This window comes from Malaclemys terrapin, chromosome 18, assembly GCF_027887155.1.
Source record: "Malaclemys terrapin pileata isolate rMalTer1 chromosome 18, rMalTer1.hap1, whole genome shotgun sequence".
In the NCBI taxonomy this organism is placed as follows: Eukaryota; Metazoa; Chordata; order Testudines; family Emydidae; genus Malaclemys; species Malaclemys terrapin.
In genome coordinates this window covers 16,670,708-16,696,461 of record NC_071522.1, presented here as the reverse complement: position 1 = coordinate 16,696,461, position 25,754 = coordinate 16,670,708, and the positions used below count along the sequence as shown (strand labels likewise).

The window sequence follows — 25,754 nt, the reverse complement described above, 5'->3', positions numbered from 1 at the left end:
ATAGGAAGCAGAAGAGTAGATTTAAAAACAAACCTGTTAGGACCCGACTTTTCCTTAAGCAGCCCATTCTCCACAGCTTCTTTCCAGAAGAGTTCAAAAGCGCCTTCCTTCACAGACACTCGTAGCAAGTCCAGCCCGACAGGTGGAAGATTCCTATCCTTCTTCTCAGATCTGGCAGCAGTTTTCAAAACCTGCACAAGCCTTGAGAGAAAAACAACCACAGGAAGATAGGAAATCTGAACTATCCAGTCGGGAAGGAACTTTCTGAAGGCAAAATCCTTTCCTCTAACTACCTTCTGGAGTGGACAGATAACTGCATGGAAACTAACAAGTTATCCGTGGCCACTGCCTCTAAAGATGAGCAACTGATCTGAATATTGGCATCAGCACTCTCTGCCACTCTGGAGATGCCCAAGAATAAACATCAACCCCAGCAGCAGCTCCATACCATGTCTCCTATTAGATTCAATGGGAGATGCAGGCATCCAGCACCCCTAGGCATCAGAGCCAAATTAGGTTTCTTATTTACATTCAGGAAGTTGGAGACCGGGTATCTTTGCACCCTTCTCCTACAGCTCACCTGGGAATGTTCTCCATGGTTACGATGGCAGATGAGCCTAGCAGTATCTTCAGCTTACTGGGTTTCAGAACCCCAGGGAATTTCTGTATGCCCACGAGCAAGAGGTGCAGCTGCTCTGGGGTGCTGAAGGCTGAAGTGAGGTCAGCCTGTAAGGCGCTGAACAGGACTTCCTCAAACACAGCTTCAGGAATCTACACAGCAATGCAATTGAGAAGCAACACAGCAAGTGATACCTGCTCTACACACAGTTATTGAATAGTATAACTATATGAGGTAAGGGGGTGGGGTTTTTTTAAATCCCCTAGAGTGGATGCAGTTATAGCAGTACAAATGTGCCTTATACCCAGTATGGCATATTCTCCTTCCTATACTGAAATAGCTATATTGATATACAACATTGTTATACCAATATAGTTGTACTCATGTAATTATACTGGTATAGTTAAAGGGGTAAAAAGTTTGTGCTTAAACAAGCCCTAAGAGACAAGAATGTACAACATCAAAAGCCACGGTGGATCTGATAGGAAGAGGGATATCAACCCTTTTCCTTGACTTTTAAAAGACGCAGATTCTGACCTAAAAATATCTTAGGGACCCGTCATCAATTGCAGCAAAGGCTGTACACTTTTTTTTTTTTTTATAAGGTGCCAAAAATTTCTTTTTACTGATATAACCAAAAAAAAGGTCAAACCAAGAATGGGCCCAGATGGTCTCTGCCCTAAGAGCTTTATTTCATGGCTGTAATTGCAAACTTCCTGCTGCGTTTTGATTCTTCTCTCTTTCAGTGCTATACAGCCATGAGTTTTTTGTATTATTTCTTACATTGATACAAATCCATTTTAAAATGGTGTCGTTCATCTCAATGGGATTTTCCTGGCTGAATATTTTGAACACCAATAGATTTTGGAATAAACTGGATCGATACTTTTGAAATAAAAAGAGACAAGCTCCATTGTTGAAGAACCTACAAAGTATCTGAATTTGCCAGAGATCAGGAGTATGGCAAACATATAAAAAAAACTAATATCAAAGTTGCTAGACCAAGAACATTCTTACATAAAAAGCTTGGTTAACTTGGAGTTAAGGTTACTAGTCTGCATCCTCTACCCAAAGAAACCATACGAAGCAAGGAAATACGCATATAAATCATTCTATAGTTTCTTTATGCTATAATCCTTAGTTCCCCTTCTCATCACCACCTACCTCTCCCCCAGCCCCAACAGTCCAAACATATCCACCCTTATCTGAGCAACCAACACTGAGCAACACATGGAGACTTATACTGCTGTTGCCCATGCACCAATTTTATGGACAGACAACGAGCTTCCCTATACACATGCCAGATGACATTTTTCATGACCACCAAGTGTCCAGTGCAACACCCAATGAAGTCAATGGAAAGCATCCTTCGTCCTCAGTGGAGCTGGTTCAGACCCAACGAAGAAAAAACAATACCACAAACAAAAAAGTTACGCTATTCAGGTGCCAGGCCTTATACCTCCGAGAGGATGTCAACGAGCGTTTTCCTGGGGAGATCTCGGAGGTGGGCATGGTACTGTGCCAAGCTCTGCAGAAGCCGGACACACTCCAGGAGGGCCTTTTTGTCCTAGAAATTAAAATAAGAAAAAAGTAAAGGCTACACAACCAAGGTTAAGCTCATGGCTCCATTGTTAACTCATAATGAATATGCTGAATCTTACTATTATTAATAATAAACCGACCCAATCGCTTCCTGACGCAGGAGTCAGATCTTCCCGATACAGCATTCCCTGTGTGTGACTGACACATGATATCCTATCTCCTCTGTCCCTCCATCTATGGTCAGTTTTTATATTGTTACCATATTACCTCTGGCCTCTCTCACTCTCCCCATCCCTCCCTTCCCTTCCCCTCCCCACCCTCACCCTCCCCAGGTTTCACATCACAGGATGATTGGATCTGATAACGTTCCTACAAGGAGGCACCTTAAACACATTTTCTGGGTTCTCTTGACACTTCTGATTTCCAGCTGTATATAATAAATTTGAATGAAACAAAGCTTATGATTTTAGCAGCAGGTAGCTTGTCTGGCCCCTATCACCAAAATACCTGAGCACCTTGCAACCCTAAATGTATTTATCCATCTGACACCCCAGCGGGATAGAGACATGCTATTACCTCCATTTGTAAAATGAGGAACTGAGGCACAGAGTCTAAGTGATTTGCCCACAGTCACACAGGAAGCATATGGCAGAGCAAGAAATTGAATTGAACCTACGATTCCTAAGTCCCCAGGCTAATGTCATAACCACTGGACCATCCCTTCTCTCTGGGTCTTGTTCCACATTTGGGACAGCACCAGGTCAATTGCTCATGAACAAGCAACACTCATGTTACCTTTGCAAGACGACCAGACTGGAACAGAGACAGTACCCCAAAAAAGTTTCCGAAGGCAGCATTTCTAAAGAGTTTCTGAAAAGAAGAAAATCAACACTGTAGTCCAACAATTCAAAATGCAAAAATAGTTAAATCTCATGTTCAACAACAGCTCCCACCGCAGGTGAAAACTGCTTAAAAGCAGGCAGGAAGAGTCAGCCTTGAATATCCTTCCATGCAAAAGGTACCGTGCTGCCCTCAATATACATATGCAAACCTCTTCAATGGAAGCCGTGCATGCACATCGGGGTCCTGGGACAACATGGTTAACTCCACATTCCAGCAGACAAATAGAATCATTTACCTTAAAAGGGGCCCCAAAGCCAGGGTGACGAGGTAATCACTACTCACTAAGGAACACAAAGGATTTACAACTATTGTCTGGAGTTGCTATGAGCGCAAGGCGGACCTACCTTTTTTACTCTCTCAAGATTGTGTTTTTCTTTTATCTGCTGCAGGACAGCATGCAGTGGAATTTCTTCAAAAAATTGCAAAACCTGGATATCACGACCAACATGAGACAGAAATTAAACTCCATGAGAAAATGCTCTATTAACATCCATATTTACCTTCAACAACTATAGACTGAAGGCAGAACTAGAACTGAACTCTCTTTTCTACCAACCTTAGACCAGGTCTACAGTTAAAAGTTTCCCTGCATAGCTAAGTTGGTTAGGGGTGCCATTTTTTTCAATTGTGTTTTATTTTCCAATGACATGGCTATGCTGGGAAAAACCATAGCGTGCACACAATTTTTCAAGTATAACTGTGTCTATAGCAGAGTACGAAATATGCTTTGACCTCTAGAGGTGGTCCTTCTGGGTCAGAATAGAGATCTGCTAGCAAAGGAGCGCATGAAAGAGAACAGTCTTCACTGCCCAGATTGTACCTGTTCCGAAGGTAGGGTACTTCAGTCTTAACAGACTGGCACCAGAGAGGAGCAGACTGGCTTTGATTTTAAAATGTTTTCAGTTTTTTCAATCAGTCCTAGAGGCCAACCTGTTTTAACGCCTGGTCTGCACACAGTTTTTGTATCATTATACGTCAGCGAGGAGTTGGTTGTTGTTGTTTTTTAATCCAATACAGTTATACCAGTACAACCTCTATACCAATACAACAGTGTCCACACTAACGGTGCCCAATGTAGATACAGAAGAACTCCTGTTTTAAGAACTATTTGGGGATTGAGGCGTTCATAAAAACCCCAAAAGCACATAAAACTGAAGATCTCAAAATGACTGTGGGTACGGTGCAAAAGTTAATGCATTAATCGTTCAATAACAGAGTACGCAAACAATGGTAACAAATGTATACAGTATGCTTGATTTTTCTCTGGGAGAACTTCATCTCTTTGCCACCCACTCTCTCATCTTTTCCAACCTGTATAATTGTTTGACCATTGGCTAAAGGACTGAATTCTCGATCAGCAGCAAAAAACAGTTCATATAATTAGTTGTTCGTAAGATTGTTGTTCTGGAAATCGTAGTCCTGCCATAGAGCACATTCCCTTTACCTTATGGGGAAAAGCTATACCAGCATCAGTGCGCCCACACTAGGCGTGGGGTGGGGTTGTACTCTTTTACCATATCAGTGTAGCTAAAGCAGTACAACTTTGTGTGTAGACAAGGCCTAGAGGAGATACAAGAACTCTTCCCAAGACCCCTGTGCATCCAGAGGTTACCCAATCAGAACTCCCAAGTACTTAAAAAAAAATAAGCACCATGCTTTCACCAAGCCCCGTTAGACGTTATTAACATACCCATCGGCATTCTATAGAGAGTGCGCTCCCATGGGAAAATACCAACCTGAGCTAGTGCCAGACTGAAACCTGGACGGGCTGCCTCTCGAGTTGCTCCCAGTCCTTCTATCAATCGTTTTAGAGTATATTTCAGCTCATCTTCCTAAAAAATTATGTTTTAAAAAATAAAGTACTTTTAGGAACACTTTCCTACAATAAGGAAAATCATACGGATGTACTGCTAGTCAATACATAAATACTGTCTGAACCGTACTCCTAACTGGGTTCATGACTATCATTTACAAAGAATACCCAATTCTACAAATGCACCTCACTGCCCCAATTCAGACTAGCCAGGCCCAAGCATATATCCCTGTGACTTGGTCTGCTCAAGGATTTAACCCAGGTAAAGCAACACTGATTAACACCGGACCAGGGAACAACTGCGGTGTAACCAGATCCTCTACTTCACAGCCACAGAAAGTAGGGCTGGGATTATGCACCCACTCACCCCAAACAAAACAGTGCCCCGAGATCTAGCTCCAATCACAGCAGCCCCCTGAGAGCCTAGGCCCAATTGCCTTAACCCTTCCACCCCCTCCTAAACCCAACCAGCCCCCTGGGACGCTGGGCCCAATTCCCTTCCCATCTCCTCCTCCCCTCCCACCCCCCATTTGGGAACCTGGACACAATTACATCCACTACCCACCCACCCCCCAACCACAGTAGACCCCCCTCCACCCCAGAGCCCGAGTCCCTTCACTCCCCCACCTCCACACCCCAACCAGAGCAGATCTCCGGGACCCTAAACCCACCTCCCTTCTTCCCCCCACCCCGGGACTCCACTCCCGCCTACAACAGCCCCGGGGGCTCTGGACTCACCCCCCACCCCACAAACTCCCACCGCGACCCCCCCTCCTCCAGTCTCCGCCGCTCTGACCTGCTCGCTGGCCCGCAGGTACCGGAGCAGGCTCTCGGTGGCAGCCAGGCGAACCTCCTGCTGGGGCTTGGCGATGTCCCAGAAAAAGTCCAGGAACTGCCGGTTCTGCTGCAGGACCCCCCGCGGGCCGCAGGCGGGGAGGGTCGGGGCTGGAACCGGGGCTGGGGCCGCCTCCATCACTGCTCAGCCACGCTGCAGCCGCACGTGGGCTCCCGGGGACAGCCCCTTCCGGGTTAGCAGCAGCAGCCACCCCCCATGCGTCCAGCCGGTGCCCTGGCCTCCTGGGAAGCCGCCCCAGCCCTGGGAAGGGTGCAGTGATTGGCTGTGTTGGGCAATGATACGGTGCCAGTTGAACATCCCCTGCTGGATTTAAGGTTTCCAGTGCAACAGCAGAGAGGCACCAGCAGCAGGGTCCCAGCAACGGTGCTGCTTTCACCAGACCTACCTTCAGCCCTACTCCTGAGTAGGGAGCCACTGCCACCTCCTTGGGAAGTCACTTCACCTGTGCCAACTGGTCCCCTATCCTGCAAGGCCCTGCGTGCCCCCTCAGCCTAGCGCAGGCCAAGCCTGTAGGAAAATAGTAGAGTCTCTGTTTTTTAATGAAATATTTATTATTTTCCCACTGGGTCCCTCCAAAAATGTCTAGCCTCATGTACTTAAACTGAGCTACCAGCTCATTACATGTCCATTTATAGGTTTCAAATATTGGCAGGTATCATATTTTAAGGGGTCATTTAAAGTCCCTCCCTCGGGGAAATGCCGGGTTTTGCTGTGGGCACTTCAGTAGAAAAAGCTTAAAATCTCGCTGACTATTGATTTAACACCCCCACCCTCCGTCCCTTCATTTAAATTGTCTCACACATGCAAAATCTAAACCTCAAGAAGGGGAGGATGCCCCTGGCTCCACACTTGGGGAGGTGCTGCACTTTGGGGTAACCTGTGCTGTCAGTGGGCACACAGTCTTGTCCCTCTTCCCCCTGGGCCTTTGTGTCCTTCAGTGTTCACAATCTCCCACCCATATCACAATGTCTGAAGATTCCCCCATAATTTTTTGGCTGAGTGACTTGCCCAGTTTAAATTCATGAGCAATCTGTCAAGTGATTTTAATGTTTGTACACAGCTTTGACGATGAAGAGTTCTATGTAATGTGCTAAGCATTGTTATTACTAGTTATAGGCAGGGAGAGGAGCTCATAGGCTATCATGAGAGATCTAGGAAAGGGTCCCCTTGGCAGAAAGATTGGATGGACCTGTAAAACTTAAGACCAACTCTCATAGCTTGAGATAGGCCTCACACAGGCAGATGGGCCAACAACTCACAGCTAGGGTGACCAGAGGTCCTGATTTTATAGGGACAGTCCCGATATTTGGGGCTTTTTCTTACATAGGCTCCTATTACCCCCCACCCCGTCCCGATTTTTCACACTTGCTGTCTGGTCACCTTACTCACAGCAGAGAACCGGAAATCAAGAACCAGTGATGTGGGATCAACTCATTTCTTTTTAACATGTCTTGTTTAAATTTTCTAGAATCACACGATCTCCATTTCACAAAGCTTCACAGAGCGACCAGTGTGAAAGGCTGAAACACACATACACACACAAAATAGGATCTTCCTATTGGCAGCCTCTAGAGTCAGTTCAGACTCTGAATAGGGATCATCTCTCCTGACCTAAATTTTAAAGTGAGATTCTCTAAAACTGGCTGCTGTGTGGCTATGGATGCTAAGAAAGCTAGCCTCTTAAATGCTTTTGAAATATGACAGCGTTGTTTTGTCTGGGTCAGACATTAGCCATATTGACAGAATCAATCAGACTGTGGAAAAAAATCGATAGGTCTTGTAGTTCAATAATAAAAACCCAAACAGCAGACCAATAAAAGAAAACAAATAAATAATGCAAAGGATATACCTTTAAAGATATTAGCAGTTTCTCGGATAGAATCCATTATATTCCCTCTCAACACTGCCACAAAGAACCAGGATAGGTTCCCACTCAAGATGCTATTTATCAGGAAGAACTGTCCAATAAATGTGTGGTGTAGTTTTTCCTTTTAAAATCTCTTCTCATATTCTATCTGTTACAAATATATAGAGAAAACAGAACAACAGTATCTGGAATGTGAAATAACAGTACTTTCTATTATGCTATTAGTGATAGCTAGGCAATCTGTTGTCAACGTAAAGGCATCCTGACAGATTCATATATTATTTTAAAACAGATTAAAAATCTTATTTTAAATCAAATATCCTTTGTGTTCTTGATATCTTAGATCATTAAAAGTGAAAATGTCTGTAACATCTAAGGCCTTTCACAATGTGTGCTGTTTACTTCTACATTCCACTCAGGTTGGATGGTGAAAATGGACAGTGCTCAGGGTCTTTTTAAAGGCCGCTTCATTTTCTAGTTCCCGTATATAATACGGTGCTGCTGTGTTTGTGTTGCAAGCACTGTTCAAATCCACTGTTTTTACATTTAAAAAAAAAACCAAAACCATTTCTATGAATCATAGAGTTTGTAAAACTATGTTTTCTTTCCAAAACCTAAATGCTGCGGCCTTGTGCTGCCTGACAGCATTTCTTTAAAAGTACCTGACAGAATACACCAATGTGCTTGCTATGAATTACATGTTACTGGTTTCTATAAGTACATACATGTGATAACAGCCTAGGGTGTTGAGGCGAAATCAGGACAAGGGGTGGGGGATAATAGGTGCCTATATAAGAAAAAGCCCCGAATATCAGGACTGTCCTTATAAAATCGTATCAGAGGGGTAGCCGTGTTAATCTGTATCCAGACATCTGCATCTGAAGAAGTGGGGTTTTTACCCACGAAAGCTTATGCCCAAATAAATCTGTTAGACTTGAAGGTGTCACCAGACTCCTTGTTGTTCCTATAAAATCGGGTCATCTAGTCGCCCTACAATGGCCAGAGCCCTGATGGTGCTGGCCTGGGCTGCGATGGCGAAGGCAGTAACCACCTCTCAGGGTCCACATACAAGCTGGCGGACTGGGGGCGAGCACCCCGGCCCTATGGCCCATACACAGGCATGCTTTTAGCAGCAGCTGCATTGACCCCTATAGCGCACACAACCTGGGAACTGGGAGAGGCAACACATCAGCCCCTATGGTGCTGCCACAGGTTGGGGGAGGGGTGGCTGCATTGGCTCCTGTGGTGCTAGCACAGGCGGGGGGTGGGGGGGCAGCAGCCCCATGTGCGTTGGGGGTGTGGGGGTGACTTTTGAGACAGGCAGTACGGCGGGCAGCTGCCGCAGGGCGGGGAATTTGGCGCAGGCAGCGGAGCGGGCAGCCCCGGCCGGGCCCCCTATATAAGTGGCGCGGGGTCCTAGGGGCGCGGCCCTGTCACGCTCGCACGGGGAGGAGGCTGAGGCGGCGATGGCGGATTTTGATGCTTATGACGACCGGGCCTACAGCAGCTTCGGCGGAGGCCGGTGAGCGCGGGGGCTGGGCCCGGCTGGCGGGGGATCCCCGGGGCGCGCGGGGAGACGGGGGGCGCGTCCCTTCCCTGGGGCCGGGCTGGACCCCCCGCCCGGGCCAGGGCTGAGGGGACGCGTTGGGGCTGCGGCTGGCCCTGGCTGCGGGCGCGTCCCGGGGGCGTTGGGGGCTGGGTGGCAGGAGGCCCAGGGCGCAGCGAGTGTCCGGGGCCGGGGGCGATGCTGGGGGGAGGGGCGGGAAGAGCCGAGGCGCGTTTAACGGAGCGGGGGGAGGGGGCGCAGCTCCGGGAAGAGCCGGTCCCGCCGCGGCACAGCTCGGTTGAGGGGACGGGGGGGGGGGCTGGGTTGCGGGCAGATGGGTCTTGTGGGGCCTCCTCGGCTGAGGGACTCTGCGGAGGGGGAGGAGCGTGGTGAGGCCTGCGGCGGCGAGAGAATGGGGCGGCTTTGCGGTCTCTGCGCGGGGCGCGGGGGGGGGACGCGCACGTGTCACGTGTTGTCTGCTGAGATTTCAGGGCTCGGGAGTTGGCTCCTGAGTCGGCGAGCCCGGGGGGGTGGGGGTGGCGTTGCTTCACGGAAAGAGTTGGGACTGCAGGGTGACATTCGTGGTAAACCTGGCGCTGCCTTACTCCCCGGGAGTGCCTTGTGCTGTATTTCTGGATCTTCCCAAAGCCCTTCTGGAGAGGAACAGGCGTTCGTTAAGTTTGTCTGAAATAAAGTGGCTCTGTTGCCTTTAGGATAACCTCATAGTCTACTACTGCATGTTGCAGGAGGAAGCAGGTGGCATTCCACTGGTATGCAGGTTATTCAGGTCAGATGGCTTAATTAAAATGTATCTTGCTTAGGTTGGGCCACAGATGTGTATAAAAGGGGTATTCTGAGCTTATTTTTTAAAACCCATCTTCAGTGATAAAATATAATACTATGGAATAAAACACTTCGAAATATCAAATTTACTAGTCACCTGTGTTGTTCTTGCCCTTCTGTCAGTGTCCACAGTGAAAATTGGCTAATTAGTTTCAGTTTCTGGTTCCTGTGTGCTAGCACATTGTCTGAATGATAAGCAATGCATAGAGTAGTAATAATAGAAACAGAAAGCCAAAACAAAACCCTGCATTTATTATTTAGAAATATTTAAGAGAACGTCTAGGTTTGTATATTAAGCAAACTAAACATTGTGCCTGAATGATCAAGTGTTCTTGTGTTTCTACCAGGGCTTTGGAGCTGTGCTCCGACTCCGCTCCAGCTTCAGGCAAAAACCTGCAGCTCCACTGCTCCGGGCTCTGCTCCAAAGCCCTGGTTTCTACAGCAAAAATCTCTTGACGGCATCAGCTTATTTGTGATTCCAGTACAATTGCAATACTTTTTAGCCCCCATTAGGTTAGAAGCTTATTTGACAATGACTTAAAATAAAACTCACAATTTGTTGTATCAAATCTTGCTATTACCAGATAATGGTATAACCTTGGTAAACATCCGAAGGGTCTGTAGAAAACTCATGAAATGAAAATGAAGTTAAAACAACTTCAGTGTTCATCTTCCTCAGATGTTTCAAATAGTGTTCAAATGCCTGAAACATAAGTATATTAATCAAATCAGCACAAAGTTGGAGGGAAGGAGTCCTATGATACACTTGTATTAACATAGGGCCATGCACTCCTCTGGTTCTCTAGAGACAGGACAAGTTTCTGTCCTAAAAAAACTGAAAATCTAGATTAGATTTAATGAACGAAGGGACAATCTGTATCTCTTAAGCAAAGGACAGCTTAGTCTGCTTAGACATTTTTTGCATGAAGCTGAAATATAAAAACATACCTGGCAGATCAGTAAATAAATCTTTGGTCGAGGGAATACGTTACTTTTTAATTTAATGGAGCCTTGTTCTTGTGCCTGAAACACTGAACTCTCAATTTAGTAAAGTTTTGTTAATGGTGGTGCTACTTTAAAACATTGCACCATCTCTTTAATTGTGCCTAATTGAGAGCTTTTACTAGTTCCCAATGAAAATGACTGTTTAGTCACTGCTGACTCATAAGGCTTTGATGTCATAAATATGATGAGCAAACCAGGTTACTGTACTCCTTACTCCAGTCTTCCTTATGTTTTTGTTTTAATAGAAACAAAGGATTAATGGAAACAAAGTTAAATCTTATTCTTTGCTATTCAAGTTTAAGGCCTGTTTCTTAAATTCAGAAATGATCTCTTCCGTTATTCTACCCATTTTATAAAATAGTGTATATAAAATTGTTGTAGAAACTTTGCAAAATCATCAGTTGAAACATGATAGCTACTGTATTGATAAGGTATATCCAAAATCAAATCTGGTTGACCTGGGGCAGAGGGGATTCTCAAACTGCCGGGTTGGGGCAGAAGGTATTCTGGGCAGGCTCTGTTTGAATCAATGCCTTACTGTTTTCAATATGTAGTGAGAATTGCATGTTGATTTTTTTTATCAGTATATGTACTTGTATGGCAGGGTGAGAGCATAAACTGTTAGACAGGAAGGAGGGATGCGATCCAATAGGTTTGAGAACCATTGTCTTAGAGGGAGAGCATTGTTCACTGAATACCAAATAGAGATCTGAAACCTGATTCTAGAGAACAGATTAGATGGTAAAATTCTCTCATATAAGGCAAATCCTTCTGACATTTTACTTTCATCAGTACAGGTAGGCAGCTGGTATTCTGAGATCATTGCCTTTCCTGGTGACTAGTATTATTTTACTATCTTTGTGTTCTGTTCCCTTTCAGTTGCATCCGTCTACTGTTTCTTGTCTTGTATTTAGATTGTAAGTTGTTTTGGGGCAGGATCTTTTTTACTTTGTTCAGAGCCTAGAACGGGAGGTGGGCAAACTACGACCTGCCCGGCCCCTGAGCTCCCAGCTGGGGAGGCTAGCCCCCGGCCCCTCCCCTGCTGTTCCCCCCTCCTCCACAGCATCAATGCCAAAAAGTTTGCCCACCCTGGCCTAGAACAATGGCACTATGGTCTGTGACTGGGAAGTCTAGGTACTACTGCAATACAGATAAATAAACTTAGTCATGTCACATCATGGCAAGGTGGCAGTCTCTACAGCCTAGTGCAGTGGTCACCAACCAGTCGATTGCGATCGACTGGTTGATCCAGGAGCTTCTGCCAGTCGATCGCGATCTCCAGCTGCTAAAAGTCCGGTGGCACAGTGGGGCTAAAGCAGACTGCCTGCCTGCCCTAGCCCCATGCTGCTCCCAGAAGCAGCTGGCATATCTCTGCAGCCCGGGGACACAGCTCTACACCTCCCTCCCCACCTGAACACTGACTCTGTGTGGGTGGCATGTGCATGCCCGGGGGGAAGGGTGAGCGGGTCTCTGTGCCCTGCCCCCGCAGCTCCCATGGGCTGCAGTTCCCGGCCAATGGGAGCTGCAGAGTCGGCACTGGAGGGTGGGGGCAGCGCGCAGAGCCACCCAACGACCCCTCCTCCCTGGGGCTGTGGAGACATGCCAGCCACTTCTGGGAGCGGCGTGGGGCCAGGGCAGGCAGGGAGCCTGCCTTAGCCCTGCTGCGCCACTGACTAGGAGCTGCCTGTGGTAAGCGCCTCCTGGACGGAGCCTGCACCCCATGCCCCCTCTTGCACCCCAATCCCCTACCCCAACCTGGAGCCCCCTCCTGCACCCAAATTTCCTCCCAGAGCCCACACCCCTCCTGCATCCCAGTCCCCTGTCCCAGCCCAGAGCTTGCACCCCTCACCCTCTCCTGCACCCCTGCCCCAGGCTCAGCCCAGGGCTCCCTCCCACACTGTGAACCCCTCAGCCCCAGTCCAGAGCTTGCACCCCTCCCGCACCCCAACTCCCTACCCCACCCCGGTCAGTGAAAGGGAGGAGGAGAGTGAGCAATGGAGGGAGGGTGGGGGAATGCAGTGGTCAGGGCTGGGCCTCAGGGAAGGGGCAGGGTAGATCTTGGGTTGATCTTAAATTCAAAAAGTGATCTTGTGCATAAAAAAGTTGGAGACCACTGGTCTAGTGGAAGCAGGTTATTACAAATTCCTGCAAAGGACACCATATTTTAATGGTCTTGCCAATTGTAAGTTTTGGAAGTAAATCACTCCTTTCTTTTGTAGCCTACCTCAGTTCATTTGCATAGTACACTTGTATAGGGTGAAATAGGTCATTGAGGTGGCAAATAGAACATACATGGTGAAACGTCAAATACAAGCTTATGGTTTTTGAACAAATATAAGCATAGTTCTATTGCTACCAACTTTAAATAGGGTAGGCAGCAGTGTGCAAACATTTTTATTTATAGGGATGAAATCAAGGGAGAACCTGATGCTAACTTGGCAACTGGAAGTCAGTGCCAGTTTGACAAGCAGACTACACATGTAGCAGCAGACATCTGGGCAAAGGACAGCGTTCGAAAGAATCCAGTAACTTGATGTAGAGGTAGAAAGAACACTGCTGGGACAGTACCTGTTTATACTTTCATTTAAACTGTGTTCCTGTTTAAGGAATGGTATAGTAAGCAATATTGAAATGCCAGATGCACTTGGAAATCTTGAATGCCAGTAAGTTGAAAACACCATTTGAAAATCTAGCATTCTTTGCTTATTTCCTCTGCCTTTCCCCTCTTTCCTAAACTCATTCTATTAGCTGCAAACATGAGAATGGCCAATAAGGTTTGGCTTACCTTTAGTCCTACAGTGAAACCGATCAATCTGTAGACTGTGTGCTGCTTTCTGGTACACATCACTAGAGAGAAACCTTGAGCAATCTCCGTGCTATTGATTCTTTTCTTCACCTGTAGCTTTCTCCTGCAAGAACTGTTGTCTTAATACTGCCTAGAAAATAACAGTTTTGACATTAGGTCACCGTTAGGCCATCATGCTGCAGCCTGAAATGAACCCTATTTATGATCTCATTGGGTTTATTGGGAGGTTGCCGAGTAAACTTGTCATATTAAATGGCTCTATTATGTCTTTATAGCCTCTGGACAGTGAAATGCAGTTGACTTGACAAAAAGTTCAGTAGAGCCAAGTTCTAAACAGCTTTGGAGGAAAGTTTGTTTTCTAAGAACCTGATATTAAAACTGTTGTTTTACAGGTAGTTTGAGTGGATGTTTCTCCAATCTCCAGTCCTGTCTACATTAAGGAAATTCAGACTGGTGTAACTGCACACAGTGCACCCCCCAATGTAGATCTTACACTGGTACAGCTTAATCTAGTAACATACTGGAGTTAACAGTCTAAATTTCAGTAGTCTAGAAATGATAGGTAAGGGGCAGTTGAGTTGATCTATTGGTCTAAGGTTGGGATTTTCAAAGGAGCATAAAGGAGCTGACTTTGTTGTGCCTAAGGAAGTTAGGTGCCTTTGAAAATCGCACTCTGAATTAAGCTTTTAACTACACTCTATATTCAAAGCATAACAGTGGGTCCTGTAAGTCTTGTGTTAGACAGTACAGGGACAAACCGCTATAATCAAAGATGTGGTGTTTCCCCTCAGTTTTCACCCATTGCTTGACTTTCCTTGATTACTGAGTATTCCTTTGAGTATTTAATTTTCTTTGACAGCAGCAGGTGCTTGTGATATTGCAGGTGCATCTTGATCTGACCTTTGAAAAATAACCTTAAACAGTTCAAAAAAACAAGACCATACTGCAAAAACTTAAAGATACTAAAATGAAGGTATAAGTGTCAGATGTCCACTGTAATAAGCACTAATCTGAACCTTTGTGCGTTCTCTGCGGAAGTCGGATAGACAGACTTCCCCTCACCAGTATTATCTCTATTTTTTTTTACATACATCTGTGGAATGAATTTTATGTGCACCAATAAGTAGGTGATGTGGTGTGGGTGGGGCTGAGGGGTTTGGAGTGTGGGGGGTGAGGGCTCTAGGGTGGGGCTGAGGGTTGGGGTGCAGGGCGGTGAGGACTCGGGGGGCTAGGGATGAGGGGATTGGGGTGCAGGAAGGGGCTCAGGGCTAGGGCAGAGGGTTTGGGGGCTGCAGCTGGGGGTGCGGGCTCCAGGGTGGCGCTGTGGATGAGGGGTTCAGGGTGCGGGAGGGGGCTCAGGGCTGGAGTGGAGGGTTGGGGTGAGGGTGCAGGCTATGGGGTGGGGCTGGGGATGAAGGGTTTGGGGGGCAGGCTGACCAGGGCTGTGGTGGGGAAAGAGGCCTTCTCCCCCCCCCCCCAGCCCCCTCTCTTGCTGCAGCAACTCGGGGCCGGGTGAGAAATGCCTCGCTGCGGCAGCTCCAGTGGGCCGCGCTGGGGGAGGGGCTCTTCTCTCTGTCGGGCCTGGCCGGAGGAGGGGCTCCATCCTCTCCCTGGAAGCTCTGGTGGGCCTGGGCCAAGGGAGGGGAGCCTATCCCAGCCTGCCTGCATGGCCCTTGAGAGCCTGCTGCGCGGCCATGCAGCTTACAGGGAACATAGTCCCTCACCCCCCAGAAGTGTTCCCTCCCTTCTGCTCAGTTTTGAAGTGTACTGGTGAGCAGTGTCCGTACGCTTGCACTGTAGTTCTTAGGGTAGGTTTCATTCCCCATAGATGTTATTAGTTTGACTTTAACATATTTGAGCTAACCAGTGTTTCTTGCATTAAAATGATGACTTTTCATAAAGCCAGTGTCTCTTGGGAAATTCATATTTAGTATTACCTAACCTTTTGAAAGAAATAGAAAGGAACTAATATTTTAAGAGTTGGGATCATCTTAATGACTAAAAACTACAAGCCAAACAACAATTAGAATGTAACTACTGCTGCTTAACCACTCTGGAAGTTGTCCAAGTGTCAGAGTTGTAATTCTGTGTTTCTCATTAGGTCTCGTGGTGGTGCTGGCCCTGGTTCTCGTAAACAGAAAGATCTGCCAACAGAACCCCCTTTCACAGCATATGTGGGAAATCTACCGTTCAACACTGTTCAAGGAGACATAGATGCAATCTTTAAGGATCTCAGTGTAAGGAGTGTACGACTAGTCAGAGACAAAGAAACAGACAAATTTAAAGGTGGGCACTTGTGTGATTATTTTTTTTCTTGCATAGCTATAGATGATTAGTAAAGGGTGGTGAGACTCATTAGGTTTGCACAGATGCTTTATCTTTGAGGGTTCTAATCCATATTTTTAAAGTAAATAATCTGACAAATTTGAATGAATCTTCTCATGCATGCTGATGACTTTCTGCGGACCTATTGGCATCTGACCTGACTATGAATCGAATGAGCACAGACAGCATTAACCTCTCTCAGATGGATGACACACAGACATGAACTTCATTTGCAGAAAACTGAGGTGACATGGTCCAGAACAGTAAATATTTCTGCTGCCCAACACAAGGGATTTTGGAATTTGGATTATTCTCATGCATTTCCCTTGCAAGCTTTTTCAGGCCATGCATATTTTTAGTAATTTGTGCAACTGACAGTGTTCTGAGAACAGAACTGAGACTTCTGCAGTATTTAAGCACCATGAAACCTAGACAAATTCTACTGATCCTTAGATCAACTCAGTTTCTAGCTCCTAGGAAAACTCGCATGGATTTCAATTTTAGTTACTACAGGAAAAGGATAAACTGCAGAAGGGGGTTGCATTTCATGAGGGCAACCAGCTTAAAAGAAAAGATTCTGGCCCCCCTGTTTCACCACTAAGATATTGGCATCTTTCTCCCTCAGCAGCTGCCACAGTGGGTAGCCTGTGTATAATCTAATGATGTTTGGAGCAGGAAGAAAGTTTGTAACTTCAGGAAGGAGAGGATTTCAAAAAACAGAATGGCAAGCAGAATGTTAGTGTTAAGGTGATGTTAAAATGAATTGGATAATAATGTTACTTTGGCATTTAAAATAATCAGGATTTCAGCCCAACAGATGCTGCAGTTAATCTTAGAAAATTTGGGAACAACTAATCGTTCACTCCTTGATCTGGTTGAAAACTTTCTACTTAACTGTAAAATCTGAGAAATGTTAAACTTAATCTATCATGAGAACCTGCAAAATTAAAAGCAAGTAGTCTGACATGTGCATGCCATCTATTAGTTATATACAGCAGAATTACTCTTCATATTCCTGCTCTTCACCTTTCTAGGTATTGATGTGTGTTCCCACTGTTGAAGCTCTTTTATTAACTTCTTATTTTTCTTACAGGATTTTGTTATGTAGAATTTGATGAGGTGGAATCACTTAAGGAAGCCTTGACATTTGATGGTGCAGTAAGTATAACTTCATTTATGTTCCTAAATGTAAAGACAAGCAGAATGTTAGAGTTCTTTGGCAATCCAGTTTGGCAAATTCTTAGAGGACTCTCCCGTCTTCTTTTCAATAGCTCTTGAATGACCGACCACTCCGAGTGGACATAGCCGAGGGCAGAAAACAAGACAAAGGTGGCTTTGGCTTCAGAAAAGGTGCCGGGCCTGATGACAGAGGTGACTTTCTCTTACTTAGATGGCAGTTTTAAAATGTGTTCACATTTTTGATTATAGCTGTATAATGACCATGTAGGGTGAAAACTACCTGACATCTGAAGAGCAGGCATATGGATAAATTTTCCACTCAAATTAAATGTAAAGTAGAAAGGATGCATACTTCCGTTTAGCCCAGTCATTGCTGCTCCTTAGTTGTCTAGAGGAGTAAATAAACTCCACACTTCCTTGAGAGCCGGATGCATTGTCACTCCTGGCCCAGGAAGTGAAACCACAATCATTAGTCCAGCAGTCTGGTTCTCTATGCTTTCTCAGGGGATAAAAGATGATGAGCAGACTAAGTCAGTATGAGAAGATATAGGCTCAATGACATTCATCAAACATCCTGTGATAAATTTGAGTTCTTACTTCCTTCACCACAGCTTCTCTGAGCTGGATTTCTAAGGAAGAGTATTTTAAACATTTCTGCCTAGTTGTGTTGCATTAGAGAGGCTTTGTCATCAGCCCTTCCTTAGTTCTCTTGGAAAGCTCTCACTTTGGAAACTGTTTTTGTGTATATCTAATGGGAGTAGGCAGCATTGTGACTTTAATAAACTGTCCAAGGGTTTGCACCAGATTAATTTGGCAATTTACGGACTAGAATTCAGATTTTTTTTTCCCATTAATCATTCTCTTGCATAACTTTAGAGCTGACCACAATTGTGACATGGTTTTCTTTCTAGGAATGGGAGGAGGTCCTCGGGAGTCAAGAGGAGGTGGATGGGAACCTAGAGATGACTTCAGTTCTGGTATCTATATTTATGCTCTTACTGACAAACTCCTGCATTTCTTATGCTGCCTATTCATTGACATGCCTACTACATGGGTCCCATAATTGCTGATTAAGTATCAAATTTATAGACGTAATATTTGTAAGCCAATCTCACTTAGGCATCTAAAGTGAGTTAGAACAGAACTTTCCAGATGGAAGGTTTCCACTATCTTTGAGAATAGTAAGGACAGGGATGCTAGCAGGATGCATGGAGTAACCTTAGTTCTGGAAAAGATAAAATGATGCCTGTGGTTCAGTGTGAATCTGCAAAATAGATGCTTCCTTTAAAAAACTTATGATTAATGAAAGTTGGAGTATTCCCTAATAATCTGTGACAAAAACAAACTAACCAGCAGAGTACATGTCTGAATAGGAACAGAAGTAGGTACTTCCTGTGCAAAAAACTATGCATTTAACTTTCACAAGATAATTACAAGTTGATATTTATTTTTGCTACAGGTGGGAGTATGTTCTCATCTTTTCTTTCAAATACATTGAACGCTCATGATTTGCTTCTCCAAAAGAAATTGTCAAGTCTGAATGATTAAAAATTGTTTTCCAGAATTTTTGGGGTTTTTTTTGTAATGTAGTTGCAAGTAGCTTCAGATTACAGCTTGTAAATAGCAAGTGACAGTGGATGTATTTTTCATGTTTTTGAAGAGTTGATAACTCTTCTTCATCCAGAAAACTCACCTACTTGCTTGGATGAGATCATTTATAACCACCTGATAGCTGTTGATGGTCCTCTGTGAAATGGGTTGATGCGTTGGATCCATTTTCTGGTAGGGAGATGTTATGTTGCGAAATGGACAGTTGTCAGTCCCTGCTTAGAATTGAATGGACATGCAAACTGCACAACCTGCTCCTAATAGTATTCGTTCCTCCAGGGTGAAGCTGAAGCATGCTATTGAGGGGAAGTAGGAGAATCTTGTAATGCCACTGCTCATACAGTGTACTCTAGCTAGAGTTCTGATATCCAGGTCTTAGTTTTGTGCCTTTCACTAGTAATTTCCCTTTGAAAAAATGGAATCTGTTCCAGCCAGTTAGATGTTGATTGGTTCACTGATAAAACCATCAACCCAATCAGAAGGTTGCCTATTCATGAAAGTACAGTTTACTTTTTAAAACTTGCACTACTTGGATAAGCTGATCTGACTGAAATGCACAGCAAGTCATATATCTAAGCATTTCAAAATGCAGCAGTTAATTTATTAGTTTAAATTATACTCTTTGAAATGATACTCTTCTGCGCCCAAATACTTACAAGTCATTAAATAACTGCCACTGTAATTAGTTGTTGCAGAACCTTTGTCTCTTGGGGCACTGCATTGGTCTAAAACTTGTCTTCCTTAAACCTTACTACTTCTGCTCTGGTGAAGGGGACTACCCTATCATTCTAATTCAAGCGACTTAATAATAGGGGCAAGATAGCTTTCAATCCCAGGTAACATCTGCAAGATCTCTTAATATGCTTCCAAATACACTTTGATATTCTGATAGTTATGAAACACTGCATTGGGAGATATACTAAACTTTCTAATTCCTGACGAATGTGAGAGAACGCTCCACCGGTAATGTGGCAGAATTATTTGCTACCACAAAGGGTGGTGTTTGTATAATAATCCTTTTCTGATGTGATTTCCTCTCCTCCTGCCCCCACCTTCTTCTCCTGGTTCTCTCTACTGCTCTCTTCTCTTGGATATAAAAATCACAGGGAGGTACTCTAAACCTCATCGTTAATGATCCAGTGATGGTTTTCCCCCCAATGTTTCTGTATTACACTAGCAAGAGGCTGATTATTTAGTTTCTTGAACTTTAGTCTTTGGAGACATGCAGTCAGTTTCACGCTATCAGTAGATTACTGTTGTCTGACTTTGCTTTCATAGTACTAAATACTGTATATGCTTCTCTGCTCCCTCATTCCTTTCTTCCTCGTACACTTGTACATACCCCATGCAAAAGGTGTCTCCACTTCTGTGGCTAGCAAGGTCAAAGTGCTTCTAAACAGAATGCCTGTATTAGATCTTTTCAGTGGTGTAATGTTCAGCCCTCTTCCCAGATTATAGTGGTGGTGATTTTAACAATGCCTTCACTTGCTGTTAAGAACTCATGTCCAAAGCTCAGCTGACGTTTTGGTGAGCATGGTATCTATATCTACATGGGTAAATAGCTTCTGAGTCCAAGACAACCACATGGTAATGTTACCAGTTCAAGTGGAAGTTTTAGGGTTTTTTTCTTAAATTAGTTTTGGCTTCCTTCAGGTCTGTGAAGTGATCTTTGATTCTCACTGACAGATAAATTGTCTCTTACATAAAATCACATTGCAGTATTTGGACTAACGGCAGTGATAGTTGCACAGTGATCAAGTCATCCAGATATGCATTGTTAAGTTTGAAGGTATGACAAAAATATGCTCTCAAAACTCAACATCTTCCTTCTTCAGGCTTCAAAGATGATGATTTCTTGGGAGGCCGGGATAGAGGAACTCGTCCTGGTGGAGATCGTCGAACAGGTGCCCCCCCAATGGGGGGTGGTGGGACTGGTCGCTTTAGAGATGGACCTCCCCTTCGTGGGACTTCCATGGACTTCAGAGAGCCAACAGAAGGTGGAAAACTTGTATATTTTGCACTAAGTATCTCCAGTAAAATTAACCTTTAACCTTCACTCCAAATTTAAAGCTAGCACCCTTAACAGGCAATATTTTTATTCTTGTCCCAGAAGTAAACTACATAGCTCTGCAAAAGTGATGCATATAATAATATAGCTGAGCATTTCAAAATTGTTCCTCAGCATTTCGTCCCTCTTTAACATCTTTAAATATTCTCTTTCCAGAGGAAAGAGCACAGCGGCCCCGACTTCAGCTCAAACCTCGAACAGTTGCTACTCCCCTCAATCAAGTAGCCAACCCTAACTCTGCTATCTTCGGTGGAGCCAAGCCCCGAGAGGAAACAGCAAAAGAGCAAGAATGAGCTTGGGGCTGAGGGAATGGGAGTGGAGGGGCTGGGGGCGGGCAGGAGAATAAGTAAGACAGTACAGAGTGACTCGCTCTGCTGGAACGTCTACCCTGCAGTTACCATTCCTGCCATCTGACGCTTGTCCTCTTTGAAACCCAAAACACAGAGCTTGTGAATGCATGTCAGCTGTTAACAAGTGGTTTTTAGTACGTTCTTGGCTTTGCTGTATCTAGTGCCTGCTTTGTGCTAAGTTTTCCCTCCTCTGCTTTTCCTTCCAAGCAGCACACTGTTTCCAGCAGGTAAATCAATGGCTGCTTCCACCATTGTGGCATCCTCTCTAGACTAAGGTGCTGCTTCACTTTCTCTTTTCTGAGTTTGTTTTACTTTAGAAGCGAAGGTTAGACTTAATTATTATCCAGTATCATTTTCTTTTGATGTCCTCAGTGCTCCTTTTCTGACCTGCATGTTTTGTTCTGTATTGCTGTGGCTCTAAAGAGGTAAACTGAAGAGTCGTGGCAAGGTGAACAGTTATCAGTAAGCTATACAGCCCTGACCTCCTAGAATTAGGTACCATATGCACTGGTGAAGAATAATACCATATACAACAGTAGAGCTCCATATAACTAAGAGAACAAATTAGATTGTCCTTTCCAACCATAAGGGAAAATATCTCTTCTAAACAGATAGAAGTAAAAGAGAAGAAAGATCTCCATGGAAATATCTGTGTATAGTGCACAAGGAAATCCTCCGGGCTGACTGTACCTTGTAATTGGTTTCACCAAACCACTGTGGCTGTCTATGTGAACCAATAAAGCACTCGTTTCAATAGGCATACTAGATGGGAAGATGCATCTGCCATTAGGTTTTGCAGCGTACCATCTACTTTTAGCTCCCCAATGGTATAATGCTACACTCTTTTGAACTTGCAGATTGGTGCTATAAAGCGGGGCCTGTTCTAGCACATTACTACTGGCTGGCTCTTTCTGCTTACTATTTCTTTCAGTTTTACATGGTTGGTAAATTTTTAAATGAGGTTTCTACAAATAAAGTTGACTTTTTATTTTTGTTTTGTTTAAGGAGTGTATAATTTGCCACTCTTTTTGCCTTCAGCCCCTATATATCTTTGCCCATTGGTGTAGAGCTGACAGATTAGTCTCTAAAATGAACAGGATTTAAATTCTTTACCTTCATTTCACTCCATAAATTCTGCTTTGTACTGCATAGAGATTCAGATAACCATTATCTCCAAACAGATAGGTAGTAATAGCTGCATCTCTTTGAATCTGAATTATTTTGTTATCAGTTTTGATGGAAGAGTGTGGGGAAGGACATATTGAATAGTTGCTGTGTTATAAAAATTTTGAGCTGTAACACTCTAAGAAATATTAAGTGAAGACTTATCCAGTGCATGAGAAGTACTCTTGGGACCCAAACACCACTGCTGAGAATTTTTAAGTATCAAGCAAGCGGCTTACCAGAGTACCTGCAAGAGGCAAAGAGTTTTGGAAGTACCAAATTCACTGATAGTACTGGATTTTTTCCTTACTGTTACCTTGTTAACATCAGAGTCTCAGCAATTTACAGAACGATCCTTCTTTCCTTCCTTCTGTCTGTCACTTAAACTGCTTCTGAGATAAGAACCATTTGTCTAACACTAATACTTAATTTAAGACAAAGACATGCATTTGTGTGGTGGTATTCCAAACCAATAATAGCCAACGATCTATTTGCATCTTCAATGTGGAAAAGATTTTAAGAACAAAAAAACTCCCATATAAACTCACTTCTACTCAATAAAGTTGACTTTTAAATGTAAAAAAGGAATTCCAAACACTTAACACATTCTGCTTCATAACAGAAAGTAAATTTATGAATATGGTATTTTGTGATGATCTTTTAAATAAAAGAAAACATTAAGTAATATTTAATGCTCATCTTTATTTCTGAGTCTGCTAAAGTTTTTTAGCCCTCTGCAACATTGCATTAATTCTAAAGTTGTGGTCAGTCCATTTAAAATAGGGAAACTATCAGATTAGATGTTCATGTAGAATGGGGTGTATCTTACAGTAGCAAAGGAATGTCTTCAGTGGAGAGGTATTCTCGTTTAATAAAGCATTGGGAGCATATAAGAATGGCATAAAACTGATCAATTAGTTTGCAAATACAGTTAAAATACTTGTGTTTAAGTTCAATTTGAATAAAACAATCCTAATTTTCTTTCTCTGCCTTGGGTTGAATTCCACTGTTGGAGTAGGAAGTAAAGGATACTAGACAGATGCAGAGGTGAAAGCTGCAATTCTTCTAAAAGTTTGATGTCTCTTGGTTTAATTCATTTTAAATTAAAAGTTTAGTTCTGTTCCTCTTGCAGAGCATTTTATTAAAGTGGAACAAGTTAACAGCCTTAAGTGGACAGATTTCTGGACTGTTACTAGAATTTATCTTATCGAATAGGACACAAAGGTCTTCTCACACAGGTCAGTACTCCAGTGAGAGGTCTTTTTCTCTTTGCACTGAGATAAAAGGTGACTGGGCAAGACTGGGTGAACTACTCATAAGCTTAAGCAGCCTTCAGCATGATGGCTTCCTCATAAAGAAGTCTATTCTGTAACTGGACTTTGTTGAAATGAAAAATGTACATGCCTGTTTTTATGGGGTAGTTTGCATTGCTCTAACATTGCAATAGGTTCTCTTGGAGATTGGTTAAAAATACAGAAGCATTTCAAATCCATATCTTCAGCAGAAAGTGGGAAACATGAGAGACTTGGTGTTTTGAGAATCCTAGTAGCATAACTGAAACCCGCAGTAGCGCAGTTGCTGGAGTTCTTAAGTGAATGTGAAAACAAGAATTTACTGTACTTTTTCTGCCTTTTTTTGTGGGAAATCTGGAGATAGTACATAAGAGCATCTAAATTGTACTGAAAAAATACCATTCTATGTTGATTTATTTTACACTTCACTTGGGCTTTTTAAACTAAGTACAGCGTACTAATAAATCACATTTAGTTGAAGGCAACCTGTTTTTCTGAGACTGCAAATAGTCCCTCTTCACCAATGGATCAGTGGCTAATGTGTTCTCTTAATGCATATTTCTGAGACAAGAGTCCTTCGGTGCAGTTTGTAGCAGCCTTGTAACAATACACATTAGTCTGAGATAAACTTGATACCTGGTTTCTCTGAGTATCCAGGGTTACTAGTCCTCTGCTCTGTCGTTCAAGTGGCAGGATGAAACCTGTCAGTCACCAGGCAAGGGATTTGGGGTCTTCAGCCTAGTGAAATATTCTTCAGAACTGGAAGTAAACTTCAATGTTGGAAACTGGTAATATGTTGAATGTCTCCTAACTAAACACTATAGAAACATAATTTATTACTGAACCGAAATTTAAATATCTTGCTGTTGGGCTGGGTCACAGTGGCAAACCTGAATATCCAGATAAATCAGGTATCAAATGTATCTTCTGATGCAGGCTCACCAGTCCTCCTGGGGTTGAATAGCATGCATCCCATGGCATGGACTGAGCTTAACTACAAAAGGAGAGACCATCAGTTCTACTCATGGATTGCTGAAGTATCACAGCATGCAGTGTCCTATTCAAGGCCACATTTGCCATGTCCTGGACATCTGGCTTTTAGTGTCTTGTTGGTGTTTTAGTGTCTTGGAGATAACCTGCCTTTCATTGGTTAGCTACCTATAGGTACTGGTGGTGCACCAAGGTAGTTTTATGAAGAATATTTGTGTATATGTTCAGCTAATGTAGAGTCAAGTATCATTTTGGAGGTACCCAAAAGTATTCAGTTGGTCTCAGCTTTGAGATTTTAATTCTGAATATAAAGTACTGATGTTTGTATTTAATTCTTAAAAATGTCCTCTGTATGCTTGGATACCAGATTGCTTTTCACTCTTAAGACAGAGCTAAATTTGCAGTGATTTGTAGTAATCAACATCTTATCAGCCTGGTGGCTAAATCCCACACATTATATGCCATTTACTCCAGGACTATAGGGACTCAAAAATCTGTATTTTAATCTAGATGACACTGAAAGCATCTGAATGTTGTACCACCTTACATTGGCCTTTCTGGTTACTGATAACTGGCTCCACATGACAAACTACATGTTCAGCTTATTTTAAAGCGAAGTACTTTAATGGGCAGGGGACTACAGCAGAAGCCATCTTAAGCTGGGAGAGGGATTTGAAACAGTGTAGAAGTATACACTGACTCTCACATCAGCAGTAATTTAATCCTTTGACACTAGAAGCTTGACACAGCTGACTTATATGTTGTAATATTGCTATCCTTATGACAATACTTCAGGTATTTCTAGTTGGCCTTGGTATTCTGTTCCACCATGGTTCTTGTACCTTGCTATACTTGCATTGTGTAGAATTGTCCCACCCATAAAGGGCCAGGTACTGCATTTCTGTTGTCTTCCCAAAACTGTTGATTTAAAGAGGAAGTGAAGAGGTTTATAAGGAATGCAGTACTGGTCCCAGGATT

General features: G+C 43.7%; 2 protein-coding genes across 2 annotated transcripts in view; one reads left to right on the top strand and one right to left on the bottom strand.

Moving 5' to 3' along the window:
* The window catches only part of MYBBP1A (MYB binding protein 1a), an 81,162-nt gene extending 75,286 nt beyond the window's left edge, over nucleotides 1–5,876 (bottom strand). Inside the window, exons 1-7 of the mRNA XM_054008609.1 lie at nucleotides 5,674–5,876; nucleotides 4,801–4,896; nucleotides 3,409–3,492; nucleotides 2,957–3,031; nucleotides 2,079–2,186; nucleotides 581–771; nucleotides 34–201 (exon numbers count right to left, since the gene is read on the bottom strand). Of these exons, the coding sequence (XP_053864584.1) occupies nucleotides 34–201; nucleotides 581–771; nucleotides 2,079–2,186; nucleotides 2,957–3,031; nucleotides 3,409–3,492; nucleotides 4,801–4,896; nucleotides 5,674–5,850 (899 nt within the window). The 5' untranslated portion in view covers nucleotides 5,851–5,876. The remainder of the gene's footprint in view (nucleotides 1–33; nucleotides 202–580; nucleotides 772–2,078; nucleotides 2,187–2,956; nucleotides 3,032–3,408; nucleotides 3,493–4,800; nucleotides 4,897–5,673) is intronic.
* Nucleotides 5,877–9,014: 3,138 nt separating this feature from the next.
* EIF4H (eukaryotic translation initiation factor 4H) lies at nucleotides 9,015–23,181 on the top strand. Its single transcript, XM_054008041.1, has 7 exons — nucleotides 9,015–9,122; nucleotides 15,902–16,086; nucleotides 17,219–17,283; nucleotides 17,397–17,496; nucleotides 18,216–18,281; nucleotides 20,748–20,909; nucleotides 21,137–23,181. Exons 1-7 carry the CDS (start codon nucleotides 9,067–9,069, stop codon nucleotides 21,271–21,273), a joined length of 771 nt encoding a protein of 256 aa, XP_053864016.1. The 5' UTR covers nucleotides 9,015–9,066; the 3' UTR covers nucleotides 21,274–23,181.
* The last annotated feature ends 2,573 nt before the right edge of the window (nucleotides 23,182–25,754 follow it).

Excerpts from the sequence above, each read along its gene's own strand:
- EIF4H (XM_054008041.1), top strand. The coding sequence starts at position 9,067 with ATGGCGGATTTTGATGCTTATGACGACCGGGCCTACAGCAGCTTCGGC. Across the intron at positions 16,087-17,218 it reads AGAAACAGACAAATTTAAAG|GATTTTGTTATGTAGAATTT; the intron begins GTGGGCACTTGT and ends TTTTTCTTACAG. Across the intron at positions 17,497-18,215 it reads TGCCGGGCCTGATGACAGAG|GAATGGGAGGAGGTCCTCGG; the intron begins GTGACTTTCTCT and ends TTTTCTTTCTAG.